The 20,952-nt window shown below is 55.4% G+C and overlaps 2 protein-coding genes across 3 annotated transcripts in view; one reads left to right on the top strand and one right to left on the bottom strand.

Annotated features, from left to right (window-relative positions):
* The window catches only part of SH3PXD2B (SH3 and PX domains 2B), a 72,485-nt gene extending 66,813 nt beyond the window's left edge, over nucleotides 1-5,672 (top strand). For both annotated transcript variants that reach the window (XM_035559564.2, XM_035559565.2), the window contains 5 exons: nucleotides 331-448; nucleotides 1,636-1,862; nucleotides 2,423-2,472; nucleotides 2,593-2,718; nucleotides 3,548-5,672. In XM_035559564.2, coding sequence (XP_035415457.1) covers nucleotides 331-448; nucleotides 1,636-1,862; nucleotides 2,423-2,472; nucleotides 2,593-2,718; nucleotides 3,548-4,978 — 1,952 coding nt within the window. In that variant the 3' untranslated portion in view covers nucleotides 4,979-5,672. The remainder of the gene's footprint in view (nucleotides 1-330; nucleotides 449-1,635; nucleotides 1,863-2,422; nucleotides 2,473-2,592; nucleotides 2,719-3,547) is intronic.
* A 4,461-nt stretch (nucleotides 5,673-10,133) lies between these two features.
* NEURL1B (neuralized E3 ubiquitin protein ligase 1B) lies at nucleotides 10,134-20,141 on the bottom strand. Its single transcript, XM_035559863.2, has 4 exons — nucleotides 18,742-20,141; nucleotides 15,241-15,948; nucleotides 14,344-14,469; nucleotides 10,134-13,590 (listed from the first exon to the last, which is right to left on the bottom strand). Exons 1-4 carry the CDS (start codon nucleotides 19,328-19,330, stop codon nucleotides 13,346-13,348), a joined length of 1,668 nt encoding a protein of 555 aa, XP_035415756.1. The 5' UTR covers nucleotides 19,331-20,141; the 3' UTR covers nucleotides 10,134-13,345.
* Between the last annotated feature and the right edge of the window lie 811 nt (nucleotides 20,142-20,952).

Genomic DNA, 20,952 nt, shown 5'->3' with positions numbered 1-20,952 from the left:
CAGTGAGTGGCACAGGATCCTGGAGCAAGAGCTGGGACCACAGACTGGAGGAATGTGAGAGGATGAAAGGAAAGGAAGTGGGCATTCAGTGGCTCTTCACGTTGGCTCTCATAGGGGAAGCTCACCAAAGCTTACATTTCAAAATGCAACTGGGTTTGTTTTGGAATTCATTTCACTGGCATTTCTTTTCTCAATAGCTGTGTATCTCTGTGTGTTTGCACCTATGTTACAACAAGAATTGCTGTTCATAGAAAACACTTAACCACTGTTTGACTGGTCCAGGTTTCTGTAAAACAATATCTTAGTAAAACTCCACTTTCTTTTCTACAGAGGAGAAGTACACAGTTATTTACCCATACACTGCAAGAGACCAGGATGAAATGAACCTGGACAAAGGGGCTGTGGTGGAGGTGATCCAGAAGAACCTGGAGGGCTGGTGGAAAATCAGGTACCGTCCCCGCCTCTTGCCCTTCCCTGGCACTGCAGGCTATGCAAAGCAGAGACCCGATGCACAGTCCAAGGGCAAGCCTAGGGCAATGGGGAGGGCAGAGTAGCAGAACTCATTTCTCTCCGTCCCTAAATACTAAGGCTAACTGTAGTTCAAGGTTTCAGCCAAGCATAGTTGTGGTTAAACATCTTGAAAATCCCTCAATTTCCTGTGCTGGGGAGGTGGACTGCGTCACGGCATCACATGCCTCAGCAGCGCAAAGAGAACGGGTACGAGAGCATTAACGTTACATCATGTGCTGCTGATAGGAAAAGCAGCGAGTGTCCTGGAGGCAGACTGGATCCTCTGGCTGTGTTAGGAGGTTCTTGCGGAGAAAGGCCATTGTCCGGGCCAGCTCTGCTGTGTACAGGGTGTGCTGAGGCCAAACACTCCCGGTCATCCTGAGCTGATACTTGTTTTCTCCTGGAAGCTCGTTTTTGCTTCTCTATGGTCTTAGCTAATGGCTGGACTTGAGCAGGGTGGGAGCATATGCCACGGTTTTCTTAACCTTACATTGAACCTGTGGTATTGGCAGAAGCAAATCCCCAGAAAAATGTCCATTGACTTTCTGAGCCGAGGAGAGCTGCCACAAGAGCTCCAAAGGCAATTACAAGCTCAGGATCCGGTGCCATGTGAGTGCAGTGGCTGCAGCGCAGCCAGCAGGAGAGTCTCTGACACTGGCGCAAGACCCTCGAGCATGGCAGGGAGACTCCGTGGATGTGGTTTTTCAATCAGATCACAGCACTGGTTTCTCTCCTAAACAGCGCAGATTTAGAGCAGGGAAGGGATCCAGGCTGTGCTTCATCCAGAGAACAGGTACATCAATCCTAGCAGCAACCCTCTGGTTTTCCCCTTCGCTTCCCCTGCCAGTGCATTTCATTCCTGAACCAGTGCCACTGCTGAGGTGAAAAGGAAATCGGGCTTCTCGCCGTTCCCAGCCCTCGGCCTGCTGGCTGCAGCCGGCCTGCGTGGGAGCATCAGTCATTGCTGCCGCTCTCCAGGTGCCACCTGGCATGGAGCCTGGCACCGAGCAAGCTCACTTTGCCCAGATCAAGGCTTATGCTGAGCCCTGGCGCCAGGGACACCTGGTAGGGCTTGGGGCAGCACTGAGGCTCTGCACAGTGACGCTGCCATTGTTGTCACTGCAGGTACCAGGGCCAAGAAGGCTGGGCCCCCGCCTCCTATCTCAAAAAGGGGAATGGAGAGATGTTCTCGCAGAAGCTGGGATCGGGCTCCTCCACTCATTCCTGTGCCTTGGATCTGGATGGCATTTCCCGGCAGCAGATCGTGGCCAGCCGAGAGAAGGATGGGCTCGCCGGCCAAAGGGATGGGAGGTTCGACAGCCGTCCCCTGCCCAACGCTGACATCCGACGCAGTAAGTGGCCAGCTGGGAAGGTGTCAGTGCAGCCTGTCCTGCAGAATTTTGGGCAACAAAGCTCAAATGGGAGGCAGGAGGCTTGCAAGGCACTGTGAGCTCTGCAGCAAGGTCTGGAGGTGGCATTACACAGGGCATGGGCACAGCGCTGCCCAGGGGTCTGCTGAGGAGCTGCAGACGAGGTGCGAATAGGAGCCTCTCAGCCTGCAGGTTCAGCTGCAGACTCCTCTTCTCGCAGGAGCTGCACAGTTTAATCCCTCAGCAGGTCAGGTCTTTTGGGTCAGGCCTGCAGTGAAAAAGCAGTTCCATGGGGTCACCTCAGCTGCATTTCCCAGCAGCGCCTGATGGTGCAGAGCTGGTTCCTCTTCCAGCGGGATAACCTTGGAACCTGGGTGACCCGTGTCACTCAGGATACCAGGCAGAGAGGTTCCTCGTTTGGCTTGCTTGCCTGAGGCAGGCTTGGTCCTTGCCTTTCTGCCTTCTCTTTCACTTGCCTTATGGGAATGCATGTGTGACTAAAAGCCATACCCTCAACAGCATCTGAAATTCTTCCTCCACAGAGTCACCGAAGATGCGGCAGAGACCCCCTCCTCGCCGAGATCTCACAATAGTAAGTGCATAAAGCATGCGCACCACCTCTCTGCTATCTTAAGACTCCTCTGTCTATGTGGACATTGTGTTACACCTTCTGTAGAGACATGCTGATGGGTTTTCTTTTTCATTGTCTTAGCCACGTGGTTTGAACCTGCCTAAACCTCCTGTCCCTCCTCAAGTGGAAGAGGAATATTACACCATCGCTGACTTCCAGACCACCATCCCCGACGGCATCAGCTTCCAGGCAGGAATGAAAGTAGAGGTGAGTCTGTCATCTTCCCTCCTCGCATCTTCCCATCAGAACAGTGCCTGTGATTACCTCTGTGGACTGTTAACATCACACAGCAGGAGCTTGTGAGACTTTAGAGTCCCAGGTGCTCTTGGTGGCCTCCTATCCCTTGAGTATGTGGGTGCTGTGTTGTTTGAGCTAATGGAAATAAAACTTCATCGCAAATGGGGGTAGAAATTACATTTTTTTTCTTATTTAGGCCAGGTGTAACACTAAAAGCCCTTCCAGAGTTCCACACCCAGTTTTGCTGGCAGAATCCCTGTTGTAGATGTGATTTTGCTTTTCAAAATGTACACTGTGATTATTTAAGAGGATTTTTCCTCCATGGTTGCCCCAGTCTGCTCATCCCAGTCCTACTTCTGGAGTGCGTACAGGCCGGATGGCTGCTGATCAGTGCAGTGATGCTGCCGGTTGATCGCTCCAACAGTGCCGCGCAGTGGCCACTGCCAGTACCTGGCGTCCTGCTCCTGTCTGCTGCAGCATCCTCGACGTGGCTATGTCACTCCTTGGTCCCAGCTCATGATGTGCAGGTCCCCTTAGCAGGATTCCCTCCTGGTTGGATATTGGTCTTGTGCTTTTTGTGCTGAGCTGAACACCCACTTGTAAAAATCATTTGTGCTCGTTTTCCTTGTGATTATACGGCATTTGGATATCAGGTTGGGGAGGAAGGAGCCTGGAAGCCACATGCCACTCTGATATTATTTCAGAGATACTGAGGATCCCCTTTTGGAGACACTGAGCATCTCCTTTTGTGCAGAGGGGGCTGCTGAGTGTGTGTCTGAGGTTTCCTTTCCTCCCGCAGGTCATTGAGAAGAACCTGAGTGGTTGGTGGTACATTCAGATTGAGGAGAAGGAAGGCTGGGCGCCCGCTACGTTTATTGACAAGTACAAGAAAACCAGCAACGCGTCCAGGCCGAACTTCCTGGCTCCGCTGCCCAACGAGATGGCCCAGCTCCGGCTGGGCGATGCCGCGGCAGAAAGCAGTGCCAGCGAGGAAGCCACGGGACCGTGCAGACCTCTGCCCGAGGCTCCCCCCAATGGCATGGACTGCGGTATGAAGTGGGCCAAGGACTGGAAGGGGAAGGAGGCTACTGAGAGCAGTGACCTTGCCTTCGCCTGTGGGTATGAGGAGATCTCGGACCGTGACGTGGAGGAGAAGCCCAGCCTGCCGCCCAGGAAGGAGTCCATCATTAAGTCGGAAGGCGAGTTACTGGAGAGGCAGAGGCCTCCCCCCAAGCCCCCAGGCATGATTTTGCCCATGATCCCGCCAAAGCAGTCGGTAGCCCCAAAAGACAGCAAGAAGCCCGAGCTGAAATCAGAGAAGGGCAAACTCTTCCAGCTGAAAAACGAAATGGGACTGGAATGTGGACACAAGGTGTCAGCCAAGGAGGTGAAGAAGCCGAACCTCCGACCCATTGTCAAGCCAACCAAACCAAAACCTGAGCCCGTGGAGGACAAGCCTGAGCCAATCACCCAGAACCCCTTCTTGAAGTCAAGACCTCAGATCAGGCCCAAACCTGCTGCAGCCCCCCGGACTGACCCCCCTCCAGCCGACGATAAACTGGACATCTGCAGCCTGCGGAGCAAGCTGAGGCCTGCAAAGTGCCCCGAGAAACCCTCTGAGCCGGACACCGCTGCCAGCGAAAGCCCCTGCGGTAACACCACAGTCGCCCCGGAGGCTTCTGGAAGGTTTCAGGAGCGACTGAGCGTGGAGAGCAAACCCCTGCCCAAATCTCCCCCGGGCCCAGCCATCGTCCCGGCTGCCCGGGAGCCCGCGCCGCAGCGCCCGGTTGTACCGCCCCGCAGGCCACCGCCACCCAAAAAAACAGCGTGTCCTGCTGCTGGCCCCGCACCCGAGGCCAGGGCTTCCCCGCTGCCGGGGAGACCCATGCTGGTTCCTCCCAAAGCCAAACCCTTCCTGTCCGCTGCGATCCAAGACGAAGGCAAAGTGAAAAGCAGCTTAGGCCCAAAGGTAATATCCAAGGCAGTGGAGAGAGGGGAAGCCAAGGAGAGGACATCAGCCCCTTTCTCCAACCCGGACATCTCCAAGGAAGCTCTCTACGTGGCAGTAGCAGATTTTGAAGGTGACGAGGAGACCAACAGCTTTAGAGAAGGGACGTTGTTTGAAGTGCGTGAGAAGAACAGCAGCGGCTGGTGGTTCTGCAAGGTCCTGACTGGGGGCCCTTGCTGGGAGGGCTGGATCCCTTCCAACTACCTGCGGAAGAAGCCATAGCCTGTCCTCTGTTTACATGGTCGGAGGTTCCCCGTTCTCCCACCTGAGTATTTAATTAGCCTATTAATTTATAGTTTTCCGTAAGGCTGGCTTTAAAAAAGAAATAATAGTAATTGAGATACCACACATTCCAGCTGGTGTCCGTTGGAGGCAGCGCGCTCGCCCTGTGCAGCCCAGCCTCCTGCTCCCACCGCGTCCCACTGAGCTCCTGCTCTCCCTTGGCTGGCTGCCACGGGCTGTCCTGGCCACGCTTCGTGGTGTATGGGCCCCAGCATGGTTCTCCATGCTGAGGAAGTAGACCTCGATAGGTGGTTTTTGCCACCTATACCGGAAAATGAAGAGGTGGCAGCAGCCAGGGAGAGAAATGCAGCTTGGCCCTGGTACCAGTGAAGGAAATCTGGCCTCATGGAGGGATTTGGTTTTCCCTGAGGCTCAGGGTCACGGTTGAATGTTGTACGTCGCATTGCTTAGTCCAAATGTGTAGCAGAGTCATAGGAGATGTGGCAAAAAAGAGGGATGATTGCTCAGAACAGGGTCCCTATAGCTCTGCGTGCATGTGCAGCCATGACTGCACACTGGGGGCCAGGTGCTGCACTCCACGCTCTGCCTTGCTTTCCCCTGCACACGTCATGGGACAGTCCCATGGTCCTTCCCCACTCTGCAATGACAAGTGTTAACTTAAACATCCTTCTGGTGGGAAAAAATAGAAAAAAAAGAAAAAAAAATGCAAACATGCGCACGCACATAACAGGTCCTCTCTGCTGACCCAGGGCACTATGCAGACCGTAGCTTGCAGTATTACAAGCAAACAAGAGGTGTTTTGCTTCGGTAGCTGAAGAATACTATGCAACACACAGAGGACCAGAATGACCCCAAAAGCCCTGGAAAGAGGATGCTTTGCTTTCCTTGCAACACAGACTGCGCTGCCTGTCGGACTAATAGGGGACTGCCTGTTCCTGCGACCCACCGAGCTTCCCGGGGCTGGCGGGCAGCAGCCAGAAGGTGGGTCCCTCAGTAGGTGCTGATATTATCAAGTGCAATCCAGAATGTGGGAGTTCAGCTCCTCATCGCAACCAGTTGTGAGGCGTGTCTGGTGCTCAGGTTGCTCCCTGCCTTGTTTGCCACCCCAGCTTTCTGTCATCCTGCCCCCCGGATTCTTTCAGTTCCCCCTGTATGTTGGTCAGCTTTGGGGGCTTCGGGTCAGATGGAGCCTGGGTTTTTTTCCACGCTGACCATCCTGCCTGCCAGGTCTGATGTTGCTAGCAGTGATTTTTATCCCAGAGGGAGGATGGATGTGGTCTCCTCACCTATTGCTCCCTTGTGCTGCTTTCCTCCTGTCCGTACGTGGCTGCTTGCAGATCGAGGGCCACGTTTCTCTCTCTGGAAGAGCTTCATGCCCAGCACTTCTGTGGGTTTGCGGCTGACCAAGCCCGTTTGCCCTTTCTATTCTAATTGCAAGTGTAAGTGCTGCAGATGCCGTTCTGCGGCTACGTTGTTTTGCTGCTGAAAACAATTAAGAGTTTTCCCTCTAATTTGAAGCTAGCAGAATTGAGGGCACTCTACATGCCAGAGGAGTGTCGTCCGCTCCCTTGAGCACTTGCTGCCTTCCCTCGTCCCATGCTTTCTATGCTGGAAATGTGGACTTACAGATAGCTTTTTGTACATACAGAATAGATGTGGTGGTGCCTCAGGGCAGGGTCATTTGGAAAGGTGATGGGGCAGTTTGTCCCAGCCCTGTTTCATAGATAGAGAAGCCCTGACCGTCCTAGTCCACCCAGAAACCCCGAGGTCTGTTTTCAGCTCTGGGAACTCATGCACCCCGATCTCTGGCTGATTCCTCTCCCTCCCACCTACAGGTTTCTCTGATCACACGTCAGCCTCTGATCGGGCTGACTCACCTGAGCTGGCACTAAGCAATACATCTGCAACCCAACCCAACAACCAAGCTGCTTGCGTGGCACATAAAGAGGTGTTGATGTGCTCCAAGGAGAGTTGCAGGGAACAACACTGCCTTGTCTCTGCACATCCCTTGCTCCATGAAGACTCTCCTGCCATGGAAATGGACGGGGGACAGGCCAGTTAGGGCAGAGCTGCCCAGCAGCCAGGTGCAGCCCCACCGTGCTTGGGGAGGGGGCAGGAGGAGCTGGGTCCCCCCACCCGCTCTGGCTGCTGGCAGTCACGCAGGGGGTGGCAGGGGTGCCTGTTTCCCATGGCGCTGCATCCTTGCTCTCAGTGCTGAGTGTCCTTTCAGGCTCAGAAGGCTCTCTCCTTTCTCTGCCTCACAGACCTCACTGATCCCCCTCTTCCTCGTAGGGAACAATGCTCTTTCTGTTGCTTCCGTGCTAAATGAGGGCTATTTCTGCTTTCCTCCCAGACTGAGCCTCAGAACTGGTAGTGCTTCATTTTGCTGACACAAGTACTGTATTTGGCTCATCGAGCGCGTGACAGCATCGGTCCCTTGTTCCCAAAGAGCTTCCCAGGAGGTAGGGTGCGTGCCAGCATGGTCACTCACCCTCGCAGGGTGCCGACACCGGGAGCCTTACCCCTCCTACTGCTCCTCTGTCTGCGAAGGGACCGCAGGCTGGAAAACCCAGACCCCAGTGGGGGAGACGTGCTTGGTGGCCACGCAGACCGCGTCTCCTCGCCCTGCCTCGCACGTCACACGAGGCCGAGCCCCCCGACTACCTCGTGAGGAGGAGGAGGAGGGTGGCCCGGGATGCTCGGGGCCCTGAGCACCGCCGTGGTCCAAGCCCGAGCTTCCTCCTCGCCCACCACCAGCACAGCCCGAGGCGGGGGCATCGCCACGGCCGGGGGGCAGCGGAGGGCTGGAGGCCCCCACGCCGTCTCACGCGCTCCCGAAGCCGGTTTGTTTGTCTGTGTCTCGCTGTATTATGTAAGCGCGTATAAATCGACATTGCTGTGGGCGGGTGGGGGTGGCAGCGGAAGATAGATGTAGCCGTGTAAATGCCGTATCTATACTTTCACCATTAGGGGTTGAGTTTTATTTTTTATTTTTAATTCGTTGGGGGTTTGGGGGCTTTTTTTTTTTTGTGGTTTGTTTTTATGGTTTTTTTGTTTGTTTTTTAAGAAATAAAAGAAACGGCTTGACTGGTTTCAAGCACCTTGTGAACCCCTGGCTGGCGTGTGTCTGGGCTGAGCTGCTCCCTGTCTGCGCGGTGGCAGCTCTGCGCAGGGACCGGGTCTGGGCGCTGAGCAAAGTGTCCTGAAGGTGTGAAATGTGGCTGGATGACCAGGGCGGGGGGCTGCCCAGGGGGGACACAGCATGCGCAAAGAGCTGCTGCTTGTCACTGCAATGGCAGTGACATCAAGGAGCCCTGAGCACGGATTTTGGTCTTACAGTCCCAGGTCACAGATAACCCAGCTCCCCCCGCACTGCTGTGCCCCAGGTCACCGTCCTGCGCAGGGCTGCGAGGAGCTCAGGCAGGGCTGTGCAGGCAGCAGGCGATGGCCCAGTGCCTGCTGAATTACCTGCAGTGTCAGGGCCGGTCTCTCTGCCTACGGCTGCCGTTGGCTCACCTGCCTGCAGCATGTGCCCCGTGCTGGGAGCCCACGCTGTGTGGCTGGCACATCGACAGCCCGGGGCCCGGTTTCTGCACGGAGCCACCACGCAGCAGGAGTGAATCGGGGAGAAATTCGGGGCCGGTGCCATAACCTGGGGTATTGCACCACCGCGCACGGGGCCTGTCCCCAGCCGGAGGGGCAGGGAGCGGTGCCACGCTGCACCCCTGCAGATGCGCTGCTCCCCACCCTGCCGGGGCTCGCCGCTCCTGGCACCGTGCGATGCTGGCTGCAGCCCAACGCTCAGCGCTTGCGTGGCTGCCCCACAAGCCAGCACCGCGAGCTGAGCTGGCAGAGCCCTAACGAGAGCTGGTCTGCGGCCACAGGAGGCGCATGGTACGTGTGTCACCATGCCCAGGCTGGTGGCTGCGGGTACAAGTGATGGGAGCAGGCAATGGTCCTGCAGACTCGCCCCATGCTTGCACGGGTGCATTGCTCTGACACCAAGTGCTGCCTGAAACCTGCAGCGTGAGGCTGGTGGCAGCTCAGGAGCATCAGCCCCCTGGATAAAGCTGGGCCACACAGCCCGTACCCAGGCATTTGGCCATAAATAGCCATTGTCGGGCTCCTTCACCACCTGCAGCTTGCGTGGGTCTTAGCGCAAACGCGTCAGCGTGGCTGTGCTCCTGCCAGGGCAGAGTTATGAATGAATTCTTCTACTCCGCTTCAAACCACATCTGAAGTGATTTGACTGGTGTCTGGCTTCAACCAGCCACATTTCAGAATATAAACAGTTTACAGCACAGCCTCCTGTTGACCTCGGCTTGTTAAATAAAGAGCCAGGCAGCTTGGGGTGGGGGGCAGAATAAAAAAAAAATAAAAAAATAAAGAGTCCAGCAGCCCTCCTGCCGAGGTGCTTGGCCCCCTCCCTGAACAGAGGTGCAAGCGGCTGGAGCAGGCACCCCCTCCTACCTCGTTAGCCCCGAAATGCACCTTGCTTTTTACTCTAGGGGCTGCCAAGTTTTCAAGGGCTTGCAAGGTTAAATGAACCTTCAAGGGACGGAGCACTGCAGTGACCTGCAGTGACTTTGGAGCAAAGCAAAGCTCCTGCAAGGTATTTAACCATTGTCCTGGAGCAGGGGCAGGGGGCAGGCAGCATCCCCGAGCCTCTAGCTATTCCTGTTAGCCCACTTTGGAAGAAAAGCTTTTGCTCGGCCTTCTGGTCACTTTTAAATGTCAAGGAGCCCTCTTTACAAGCCAAAATTTTATTTGTTTCATAAACAAGTAAAATTATATTAATGTAAAACAGATAAATGGACAAAAATAAAACACACACAGCACTGAACACAACGCTATAGAGTACTGACATGTACAAGTGCAGGTCCCTCCCTCGTGCGACCCACCCCCACCCCGGTCCCCCGATGATTTGCTTGGAAAGCCTAATACAGAGGTGCACCGTCTGATTCAGCTTCGCCATGACGTACAGATCACAGTATTGACTCGTAAAGGTAACAACAAGAGAGTAACTGGCTTGGAAAGGGGGAAGGTCAAAGGGTTCCCCTACTCCGCTTTTGCTTTCTCTCTTCCTTTTTTTTTTTAAACAAATAGGAGCGGGGGGGAATCAATAGAAATAAACACTTTTTTTCACTCCTAAATTTATATATATATGTATATATATATATATAAAGCAGGATTCTCGATGAACACAAAAAAAATCTATAAAACTACCATTGATCTGTGATATTTTCTCCCCATTTTTCTTTGTTTTTTAAAAGTTGCTTTAGAAAGGATAAAAAGTGCACAGACACCCTTATAAGGCACAAACAGATCTTCTGTACAAATCATATATCATCGGACTGGTTAAAAAAAATAGCAATACGAGTACTAACGATTGAATCTGTAAGAGGCTACCTTTTCCTGGAAATCTTTTTAAGAGGCCTCTGCACCTATTTTGAACACCCCTGTCGCTCTCAGGTAGGCAGGGCGCCACGGCCACCGCTGCTCGCTCCCCGCCCCGCTGCTCGGCCGCACTCTGCACCCCGGCGAGGTTCCTTACGCGCAGCGAGCTCGCTCCCTTGACGGCCCTGCTGGATGCCGTGCCCTGAAATCACTCGCAGCTGCTACAGCGAAAAGTAAACCTGTGCAACCTGGTCAGCTCGGGTGCCAGCTTGGAGCGAGTGGTTTCACTGCTTCTCCATGTTGGCTTAAAAGAAAAGAGCTACACCAAGAACTAAGCCAGGCGTGCAGCCAGCCCTGCTTGTTGGAGACCTGAGGGCTCGGCCATGTGAAGGGGCTCTGCGCGTTAGGGGTGCTGGCTCCGAACAGGACTGGGCACCCCAAAACAGGGACTGTGGCGTGGGGCCGGCTGCTGGCGTTTGTTAGCCCAGCATGCTCCAAGCCAGCATCGCTCACTGTCAATTCAGACAGCTTTCCCTGACTTCCTCGTCAGGCCAAAGCTGCCCACCGCAGCCCGCTCACAGAAGGGCACAGCCTAACCCACCTGGCCGGGTTTCACCCTGCAGTCACGTATTTGCCACCACGGCACCCGGCGTTGTGCCCGGTGACCACGGCTGGACCCTGATCTACAACCGGGGGCTGGGCAGGACCATGGAGGTCCTCAGCTGGGCAGCATCAAGCTCGGCACAAGGCTTCAGCCGCTGGAAAACTGCAAAACAGCAAACTGGAAAGCTCACCGCTGCGTTTTGCAAAGGTGAACGTGCAGCGGTCGCTGCACCGATGGCTCTGCCGGGGCCCAGCACGCGCTGATGCTGCATGGCCAGCGCTGAGCCGAGTTTCTAAAAAGGGCTCTGCAAAGCCAGCAGGCTCTCGCGCTGATGCAGCAGGGCAGTGTCTGAGAGCTCTCACTCTGAAGTAGCCTCTCATTTATACACTTAATGGAAATGCTAATTAGCTCTTCAAGTTTTTTTTTTTTAAAAAAAAGTTTTCTCCGTGCCCTGTGAGCTGGCACATTCGGCCAGCCTCCGAGCAGCTGCGGCCCGACGTGGGACGGGTTATCTGCTTCCCTGGGTGTGCTTCCCATGAGGTAAGAGAGGCTCTGGGCCAGGGACTGAGAGCAGCCACACAGCCCGTCACGCTGCCAGCAGCACGCCCCTGCCCCCAGCCCGGCAGCAGTAGCAGGACAGCCGGCGGTGCACCCACAGCAAGAAGTGGCAGGCAGGAGCAGGCCGCCCCCTGGGCAGGCAGCCCTGGGGTGTGCTTGGGTGGGTTTCGTGCTTGGTGGCACACGGTCACTGAGCGAGAGCGGCATTGGCCCCTCTCTAATCGTGCCGTTTGCATCCTTGCTCTTCACCTCTTTACCAAGCTGGACCAGGCTTGGGGTGTGCTCGGGATGAAGGACCAGAGGGGAGGCCTGCAAGGGGGCCGAGGACGGAGGGAAGCTCCTGCAGGAGCATCAAGGAGGAGGACACCAAGCCCCCGCTGCTGCCTGCTTGTACACTTCCCAGCTCCTCCGGGTTGCTGCTGCTTGTGGCTGTCTAACATCACAGCTGAAATCCATCTACCTTTTAAGTCCCAACATCTGATAATAGCCTCAGAGCCTTTTTCTTTCCTTCTCCCAAGTAAAACCAAGTTTCAACCCTGGTCATCTCGATAAGCTCTTGTCCATGGCTGAAGCCTCCCTTGGGACCCAGTGTCCGGGCAGTGGGAGCTATGTTGGGACACCTGAAGAGGCAGGAGAAACGCAGAAGGTGAAGCCAACACATCTGCAGTCCCCAGAAAGAAAAGGTGAGCCCACAGGGACTGGGGCAGATGTGGATTTCTCACCACAGGCTCCAAAAAGTCCTCGTGGTGGGCAGGGAGGGAGGCTGAGCCCTGCACTGGCGGCAGGGGCAGGGTGAGGGACATGAGCCGGGCAGGGCCCCGTGAGATTCACCTCCCTGCACCTGGAGGAGCAGAGCAAAATGCAGGCGCACGTGCCTGCGTGTGACAAAAACTCGGTTCAGCCGATGGCAGCCCATCGCTTTTCCCAAACTGGGCTTACAGCCCGCTCGTCCGAACACCAGTCTAATCCACAGGCTGAAATTTACGGCTGCATCAGCAGCCAGACATGGGGACGGTGTGTGAGCTGCCCATTGCTGCTGCCCGTCGCTGCTGCTGCAGCAGCTTGGGTTGTCTGGGGCTCTTGCTGGGCTTGCGCACCTTGCTGCTACCCCACGGCTGCTCCCCAGGTCCCAGCCTCCCTGTCCAATAGTCCCTGCTCTGCCACAAAAAGCAAAAGCTGCTTTATCTGAGGCCAAACCAGCTTCTCCAAGTGCCCCAGAATTCCACTCAAAACCCAAACAAGTGAGAATCTGGCTGTGCTACCATTTCGGCCTTAGCGAGTTCACCTTAAATGGATGGATATTACATTTTCAGATCAGTTTTGTCCACTTTGAGCTCTCCCACTGGGCCTTATTCTAATTTTGTTCCAACACAGCACAGGCACCCCAGGGCTGTTTGGGCTTTGGGGCTGGGAAGTCCAGTGGCACCCAGCACCGAACAAATGGCAACGTCCCCGTCCTGACCCACACCACCACGAGCCTCATCCTCCGAGGGAAAAAAGAGCCTTTGCACAGGGAGTTTCCCACTGGCAGCCGGGGCAGGTCCCTAACACAATTCACCCAATTAACCCACGGGCACGCAGCCCGGCCGGCACGGCAGCCTTGGCTTTGGGCCCCATGTGATCCTCAGCTCAATTTTATCCCTGAATTGTGCCCTACCAGTCAAATAAGGAAACACAGATAACGAGCCACTTGATAACGACTGACCAGCACGATAACCCATAAGCAGGGACGGAAAGGCATGGTTACTGCTAGCGGCGTTCTCCCTTCCTACAGCCCGAGCCGGGCGCTAAGGGCGGTAGATTTTAATAACATCTTTGATGACCCGTCGGCAGATCGGGCAGCAGGCGTTGAGCTGCTTCTTCAGCTTAAGACCGCAGGTGTTGCAGAGGCACATGTGTCCGCAGGTGTAGATCACCGTGTCCACCTCACTGTCAAAGCAGACGGTGCATTCCCCGTTCTTGCTGCTTGATGGCTCCGGAGGGGGGAAGACGGGAGAGATGGGGGGGCTCAGGGGGGAGCTGGGAGCAGTCACTGCAAAGGAGGGGAGACAAACAAGATCAGTCAGTCACCAGGATGGGGCGAGCCTGCCTACAACACCCTCGAGTCAATTTTTTAAGGCCCGCCCTTCCTTAGTCGTATTATTTGGCCAAAAAAAGACCCAGCGTACTGCCTCCATGCGGAACATGCCCACCCGTTCAGGCAGACAGGCAAAGTGCAGCTTGCTGGGGCTCCCCCAGGCAGGGACACTACTTTGCAGGGGGTGTGGGTGCGCAGAGACCCCCTGCTCTCCGGAAGGAGCCAGGCACCTCGCAGGGCACCTCTATGCCTCGCCCTGTGTGCTCGGCTGCCGCAGCACAGCACGACGGTGGCTCGTGCCCAGGATGGTGCCAGCGGGGAGCTCTCAGCCGCCTGCCTGAGGCCAAACAACTGCAGATGAGCATTTATGGGGGTACCCAGCAGTGCAGGGAGCAGCAGCCCAGGTCGTGTCACACACCCAGACCAGAAACTGCACACCCCTGCTAGCGCAGCAGCTCCCTTGCAACGTCTTCCATTAGACTAAGTGGGAAGTAACCCAGGGCTCTCCTTCAGGCTGTGGAAAACTTCCCAACGGTTTGCTTTTCCTTCCAATTATTTCCGTTGGCCCTGCAGTAGGAGAAGCATCTCCCCCTAAGCTTTCCCCACTATCTTACATAGCCCTAGCATCCTCAGCAGTCGGTGTTCAAGCCTTGGTGTGCTCCTGGCTTGGCAAACCCAGCTGGGTGCCGCGGGCTGGGCTCTCCTTACCGAGTGAAGACTCGGAGGCAGACGACGACCTGTTGACGCTGAAGGCCATGTCCGAGTCGCTGTCGTACTGCGAGCCGCCAGGGGACCCTGAGGGCGAGACGGTCACTGGGCTGGACTGCACAGTGCCTGCAAGCACAGGAGAGAGCTCAGCCCGAGCGGGCGAATGGACGCACGGACCCTTCTGCTGAGCCCTCGTGGTGAGCTGCTCCCACCCTGCATAGAGCCGCTGAGCCAAGTGCTGCCCCTTAGCCGTGTCAGGGGCACAGAGTTTTAGCTGGGACCTCTGGGTTCACTGCCTCCTGGGCCTTGCTATGCCTCCGTATGGTTTCTGTCGGTACTTCAGCCAGGTGAGCACCGGCTTCTGACAGCCACGGTGCAGGGTGCAAGCGGCCTCCCCGCAGCCCTGCTCTCTGCAGCACAGCAGCCTCAGGCTGTCGCTGTCTCGGTGTTGGGGCAGAAGCAGCTGGGAAAATGCCCTGCTTTAAATGTAAACCCGCTTTACAAAGTCACCGAGGTGTGCTTTTCTGGCTGTCCTTAAGGGGAAAGGGAGAAGCACTACAGCTGTGCACCAGCAATACTTTAAAAAGTGAGCTCTGATACCAGCCAGCCCCACACACAGCTGTCCCTGCCTCCTTACCTGCTGCTTATGTTACCGCTCAGCTATCAGCCCTTTCTGGTGGCCTTACAAAGGCTGCGTACATCTGTGTGACAGCTACCACGTCTCGCTTGCTCCTGTTTGCCAGCGCAAGGTCGGGTCAGAAGCTGCTTACTCATATCAGTGACCGCCTTGCTCAGGCAAGCAGCTCTGCTGCAGGCAGCCCACCGCCCCCCTTCTGGCCCAGGGCACCTCACCAGCCAGGTGCTCCCCATCATTCTTCCTTTTAATAACGCACTTACCCAATATTTTGAGCTGGTTGATTACACCATGGATTGTAAAAAACACCCAGAGAGACTGAGAGGTGTCCACGCACATGAGCATTCCCCGGCTGGCTCCGTTCACGCCGTGGTGCACCTCTCCGTTCGGCAAGACCATGAAACTGAGGATGTCGCCGCTGTTGAGGACCGGGAACGCCCGGTACACCACCCAGTACTCCTTGCGGTCCAGGAGAAAGTCCGGGTCTGCTGGGAGCTCGTTTGTCCGTAAAGTACTCGGATCACAAGAAGTGATGCCAAACGAGAGGGCCCCGTAGTAGGGCAACCCAAGGTGTCCCACTTCCACAAAGAGGCTTTCGCCGATGTGCAAAGGCCGGTCAGAAAACACCAAGGTCCTATTGCTTTCTTGCCAGTTGGTGCACGCAACCATCCGGTCCTGAGAAAAGGTGATGTCAGGTCCGCGGGTGGGGTGGAATCGCAGGTCCGTGTCCAGGAAGGCTGGGACCCCCGGGGCGCGCTGCCGTCGGTTTGGGCAGCAGGGGATGAGGTGGTTGTCTGTGGCGAGCCCCGGCACCCGGCTCAGGTTTAGGTTTGCGATTTTGGCCACCACTTGGTTGTTCTCCAGCTCGTTGTTGTTGAAGTTGGCGGAGTCGTGGTTGCTCTGTGGAAGGCAGGTGCTGAGACGGGCGGTGCTGAGACGGGCGCTGGTCATGGTCTCCGCAAACATGCTATCTGCGAGATAAAGCCAGCGACACGGGGCGTTAGAGACAAGGCACAACGGGCTACTCTTACCGCTACTATTGTTATTATTTCAGCCTAGGGATTGTCTGAATTCTGCTCCTCCAAATGGAAAAACAATGGAAAAATTAGATAGAGGTCAGCCACTAATGAACACAGGGCTGGAGAATCTCACGTGGGGCAGGCAGCAGGCAGAGGAATGGCTGCAACTTGGCACCAGCTGAGGAGAAACAAGTGTTGTGAAATACCCACGTCACCTGCGAGCTCCTTGCTCTGGTGAACTGGGCAAAGCTGTAAACCGGCCTGGTTCTACAGATTTCTTAGCGGAGGGGTCTGATTGCTCTCAGGCTGCTCTCTTCAGGAGGAAATGTCTCAATGTCCCCATGTCCAAAGGTCTTGTGCGAGCCCAATCTGCAACAGTGTTGGGTGAAGGAGCACAAGCATGACTTTATATTCCTTTCACACTCATCGCTGCCTTAAACTGTGACATGTCCAGACACAGGTGTGCCCAAGAGACGTTGTTTTACGACAAGATTTCAAGCCTTGTATCTCAGGGGTGTTCACACCACTGCAGAGATTTTGAATTGAGAGTTTGTCACAGAAGCTCCTTGCTGCAGGTGTTAGAAAGGTGATTTTTTTTTTTACAGTAAGAGAGTTATTTTCCCCTTTCACAGCAAAGGGAAGGTCAGGATTCTGACTCTTAACTCATTAACCATATTTTCACCTTGGCCATGCCAGGCCAAGGGGGGATTTCAGGATGTGGGGAGGTTTAGGAGTGCCCTTCCTTCTCCAGGACTGCCCGGGGTGGCTTGGACATTTCACTCCAGAGGGAAGGCAATAACCAAACAAGCAAAGCCAAAGCCCACGGAAGTCAGAGTGCTGGAACGAAGCAGACTCCTCATCTTCCCAAAGACGGGGAGGCGTGAAGCATCCCAGCACCAACACTGCCAGCTACTCGGAGGAGAAAATCACCAGGGTTTTACCAAAGGAGGTAACTCCCCAAATGCATCCAGCGGCTGCGAAGGAAGGGCTGCCTTAGATCAGGAGCCTGCGCAGGAGAGGCTGCCAGTGCAGTCCTGGTGGCTGGACCAGCTGCTTCTAGCAAGCACAGGGCATCTGGCAAGAAATGCTCCCCCAGGGGAGGAGTAAGCCACATCCAAGCTTCATGATGCTGAAAGACGCGTTTTGTGCATCTGCATTCAGTCTGTATATCGCAGCTTTCGCAACTTGCGAAATTTTGGGAGGAGTTTGAGAGACAAACACGTCTCCTAAGGCATCACCACATCTGTAGGAAGAGGCAGCATCCACTGATGTCTCAGGTGGCTGAGCATCGCCCTGATGCCTGGGGCAGCTTGTGGGGCTTGGTACTTTGATCCAAAACAAGGCAGAGTACAGCAGCCCTCAGGCACAGGCTTTCACTGAGCTCTTGGCCACCGCAGGCAGGGCTGCAGGGAGACGTGAGGGCAGAACTAAGCAGCATTTTGTTTTCCTAACTACAGTGTGCTGAGGAAGAAGGACTGCTCTGGCGAAGCAGCTGCACTGGTCAATGCAGCAAACGCTCCCTCATCTCTGTGATGAGCACCAGAGGCTGGAGCGTGTCACGGCTGCAATTACAGGATAAGCTACTGGTAAGGTTTAATTACGCATTTGAGGCAGAGCAGGCAGGTCAAAGTGTTGTTTATGCGTAGCGTTCTCAGCTGCAAAATAATTGGTACTGCTCTGAAGAATGTGTGGCAGAGCTGCCTGCCCACCAGCCCAACCATTTCACAGCCCGGAGCCGGTGCCTGCTCGGTGTGAGGACGGAGGCACCAGCCCCTCCAGCAGGTGCAGCTCAGCTTGCCTGCTAACACTAAATCAGCTCCTAGGAGCCCCCAGGAAAGGGCAACACTTGTATTTTAAAAGGATTCCCTCTGGTATAGACCAGTTCAAAACACTCCATCTCCATCTAGAGCTCAGCGTGTTTGCTGTAAAAGTCACAGAAGAAAAGTGATTCCATGGCACCCGGCTCAGCTTGCTAATGGGGATTAATTCATCTTCTCTTGCAGCCTTCCACAGGGATGGTGCCTTGTAAGCCAGGCAGGCACCCCCCTGATTGCAGGAATCTGCTTAGGGGTGAGGGGAGGTGTGACGTGCAGTGCCCAGGGTATTGGACTGTATTTTGCACTGTATTTTTTGACCTCTCCTCATCCTGAGCTGCAGCCGGTGCTTTGCAGACGTGCAGTGATGCCCATGTGGAAGGGAAGGATAAGTCAGGTTACGTCTGCAAACATGGCTCGCTGAACTGCCAAATTAGGTGGCCACCAAGGCCGAGAGCTCAGAGAGGGGCTGGGGAAGGGTGCCAGGACACAGATGGGGAATGGGTCATAATTTTCCAGTGGACTGGCAGTAGCTGGGAAAGAAAAGGGAAGCCAGAGCTGCTTGTATTTGTCTCTTCGGTCCCTGGGACCGTGCTGGCAAGCAGCACCACGTTTTTCCATGCCATAGCAGCACAGCTAGCTAAGTAAAAGCTGGGGAAAGTTACATGTAGAGATTTCCATCTAGCCCATCACACAGCTGCTATAATGCACAGCCTTAGCACTTCCCATCACTGACATCCCTGAAACGTACTGCTTTCTGGATCCTCGCTGCTGCCAAAAGAGAAGTGATTAATTTGATGAACACAGGCAAAATTAGTTGTTCTTAAGTGTCCCACAGAAGCAATCAACCAGAGAGAGCATGCATTTTCTCTCCATGAAGATGCCACTGTGGAAAGAGCAACGAGCAGAGCAAGCCCAACTGCACACTCACCTAGTATTTGCACTTCGTGGGTAATCCCGTAGACATCTATGAGCGCCCAGAGAGGACTGGAAACTTTAATACCACAGTGAAACAATATCGGCTCCTCGTCGTTAATACTGTAGAAGACTCTCCCATGACGGTCCACCCAGAAGGCCAAGATATTGTCCCTGACGGCGAACCTCTCTGGCAAAGCCTTGGCCCAGTACCCGGGCCGGGTGACCAGGTCGGGGCAGGCGTACTTTGGTATGTCGTCGGAGCTCATCTGCGAGGGGTCGTGGATGGTGAAGCCGAAGCGCAGGGCCCCGCTCCAGCCGTGGTGCACGGCCACCAGCTTCAGCCTCACTTTCTCGTAGAGGTGGATGGGCCGGTTGGTGAAGGTGACCCCGTTACAGAAGCTGTTCCTCCGCGTGGCGCGGCGCGAGTGGGCGTCCAGCCGCACGTTCTTGCCCTTGGCTTGGGAGTGGAAGCGCGGCGGCTCCGTGACGGCGAGGACCGAGCGCCTCTCATGGCTGCTGTTGGGCAGGCTGTAGTAGGGGCGGCTGGAGACGGAGCGGGTCTGGTGGCTTGTGTCTGCGGAAGAGAAAACGGCACCCAGCATGAGGGCTTGGCCCCAGCCCCGCGTTTGCTCAGCCCGGGAAGCTCCGCTGCGGGCTCTCCCCGGGCGGCGGCGTGGCGCTTTGCACTGCTCGCTGGGAACAGGGCTATTTAGTCTTAAAATGCTGTGCTCGGCCACAAGCTGCTCTTTGTTCCAGCAGCTTGGCCCCCAGCTTTATGCAAATATAAGGCAAATGTGGCTCCTGGGGGCAAAGGCTAGGCAGCTTCCCTCTGCACCCTGCGAAGTTGGGCAGAGAGCATCCTTTTGTTCTCGTCAGATGCATCCTCCTGCAGTCGGAAGGGCCTGATGCTGTAACTGTGGCTCCCCGTTTCCTATTTCAATGCACGTGTTGGTAAATAATCACGTTGGCTGGCTGGGGCCAGATTCCCACAATCTCTGAGACCCACGCATGTTAAGATCAGAGGTGCTCAGGATGAAAGGCATACCTCGGGTTTTTGTGCAGCCACCGGCTCCTCCGTCCCTTAATTTTGTAATGATGAACATTGCTTTTGAGCAGTGCACACACCCAGACATTTAGCAGCTGGAGCACTCCCCCTGCATCACCAGTGTGTTCTTCCAAAGCTGCCAGCCCAGCCCCTGGTTCGGATACCAGATCCAGCAGCCATAGGAAGGCACAGTTCATCCCGCAAAGCCTCGCCTTTACACACAACCTCCCGTTGGAGCTCAAAGCTCCTTATAACCGACGCTTGTTTGCAGCTTCGCAGCACCACAGATGGCGCAGAAATCCTGCCGCCCTCCCTTTACAGATGGGAGAAGGAGAATTTATGAGTGAGATCTTGCAGCATTTCAAGTCAATAGCAATTTCGAGACCGATTTCAAGAAAAAGCAGATTTGAGGCCTAAAGGGAAGTTCACAGAAGCATGAAGCAGGAATGAAAAAAAAAAAGAAACACTTCTAATCTTAAGCCTTAGCTGTAAGTTCCCCGAGGCAGAGATGCTCCCTCCTGCACAGCCCCAAATGCAGTGGGACCAGGCTCCCCTGTGACCACCACCACGGGGCTACCACCACTTCGGCTGGGACCATTTCAGCAGGAAAAAGCCTACCGGGTTGGGCAGCGAGAAGCTGGGGCTTGTGTTCACGACCGGCATTAATGAAGGGGGAAGTAACCGCTGTCTTTGTGACTGCAAAAGGAGCAGGGCAGGAGCTGGGCACTGCATTATCCGTCTGCGACAGGGGCCGAAGAGCTAAGGCTGGAAGCTCCTGCTTCCACTGAGCAAACGGGGCAGTCGTGAATTACGACAGGAACACGCAGTGGCTAAAGAAAAGGGCCTTTGTGCGCGCTTCGTTCGACCCGCACGTGACTGTGAACCGTTCATCCTGCTGTACACGAACGTGAGCAAACACGTCCCTGCCCTCGTGCCTGCGAGGCCTTCACCCCTCCAGCGCCAAGGGCAAGAAGGCAGCGACCTGGGGGAGATGGGCAGGAGGGAGCCCCGGCTGCTGCATCCCGTGGTGCCATCCTCACTGCCACCTGCAGCAGAGGGGCTGCGGGAGCCCCTTCTCCCCCCAGTTCCCAGCAGAGAGCCTGGGTGTTTGCCTCCCAAAAAAATGAGGCACAGAAGATGGCCGCTGTCATCACAGAACCACCCTCAGCTCACCTGGGT

The sequence above is a fragment of the Cygnus atratus genome, chromosome 14 (assembly GCF_013377495.2).
Source record: "Cygnus atratus isolate AKBS03 ecotype Queensland, Australia chromosome 14, CAtr_DNAZoo_HiC_assembly, whole genome shotgun sequence".
In the NCBI taxonomy this organism is placed as follows: domain Eukaryota; kingdom Metazoa; phylum Chordata; class Aves; order Anseriformes; family Anatidae; genus Cygnus; species Cygnus atratus.
Note: the sequence above shows the minus strand (reverse complement) of the source record. Positions and strands in the feature narration are given on the sequence as shown.

What these genes read in the sequence shown, in the direction of transcription:
- NEURL1B (XM_035559863.2), bottom strand. Translation starts at nt 19,330, where the DNA reads ATGCTGGGTGCCGTTTTCTCTTCCGCAGACACAAGCCACCAGACCCGC. An exon ending in CCACGAAGTGCAAATACTAG is followed by an intron (nt 15,949 to 18,741) that starts GTGAGTGTGCAG and finishes TTTATCTCGCAG; the next exon opens with ATAGCATGTTTGCGGAGACC. An exon ending in TGCCTCCGAGTCTTCACTCG is followed by an intron (nt 13,591 to 14,343) that starts GTAAGGAGAGCC and finishes CCTCCTTTGCAG; the next exon opens with TGACTGCTCCCAGCTCCCCC.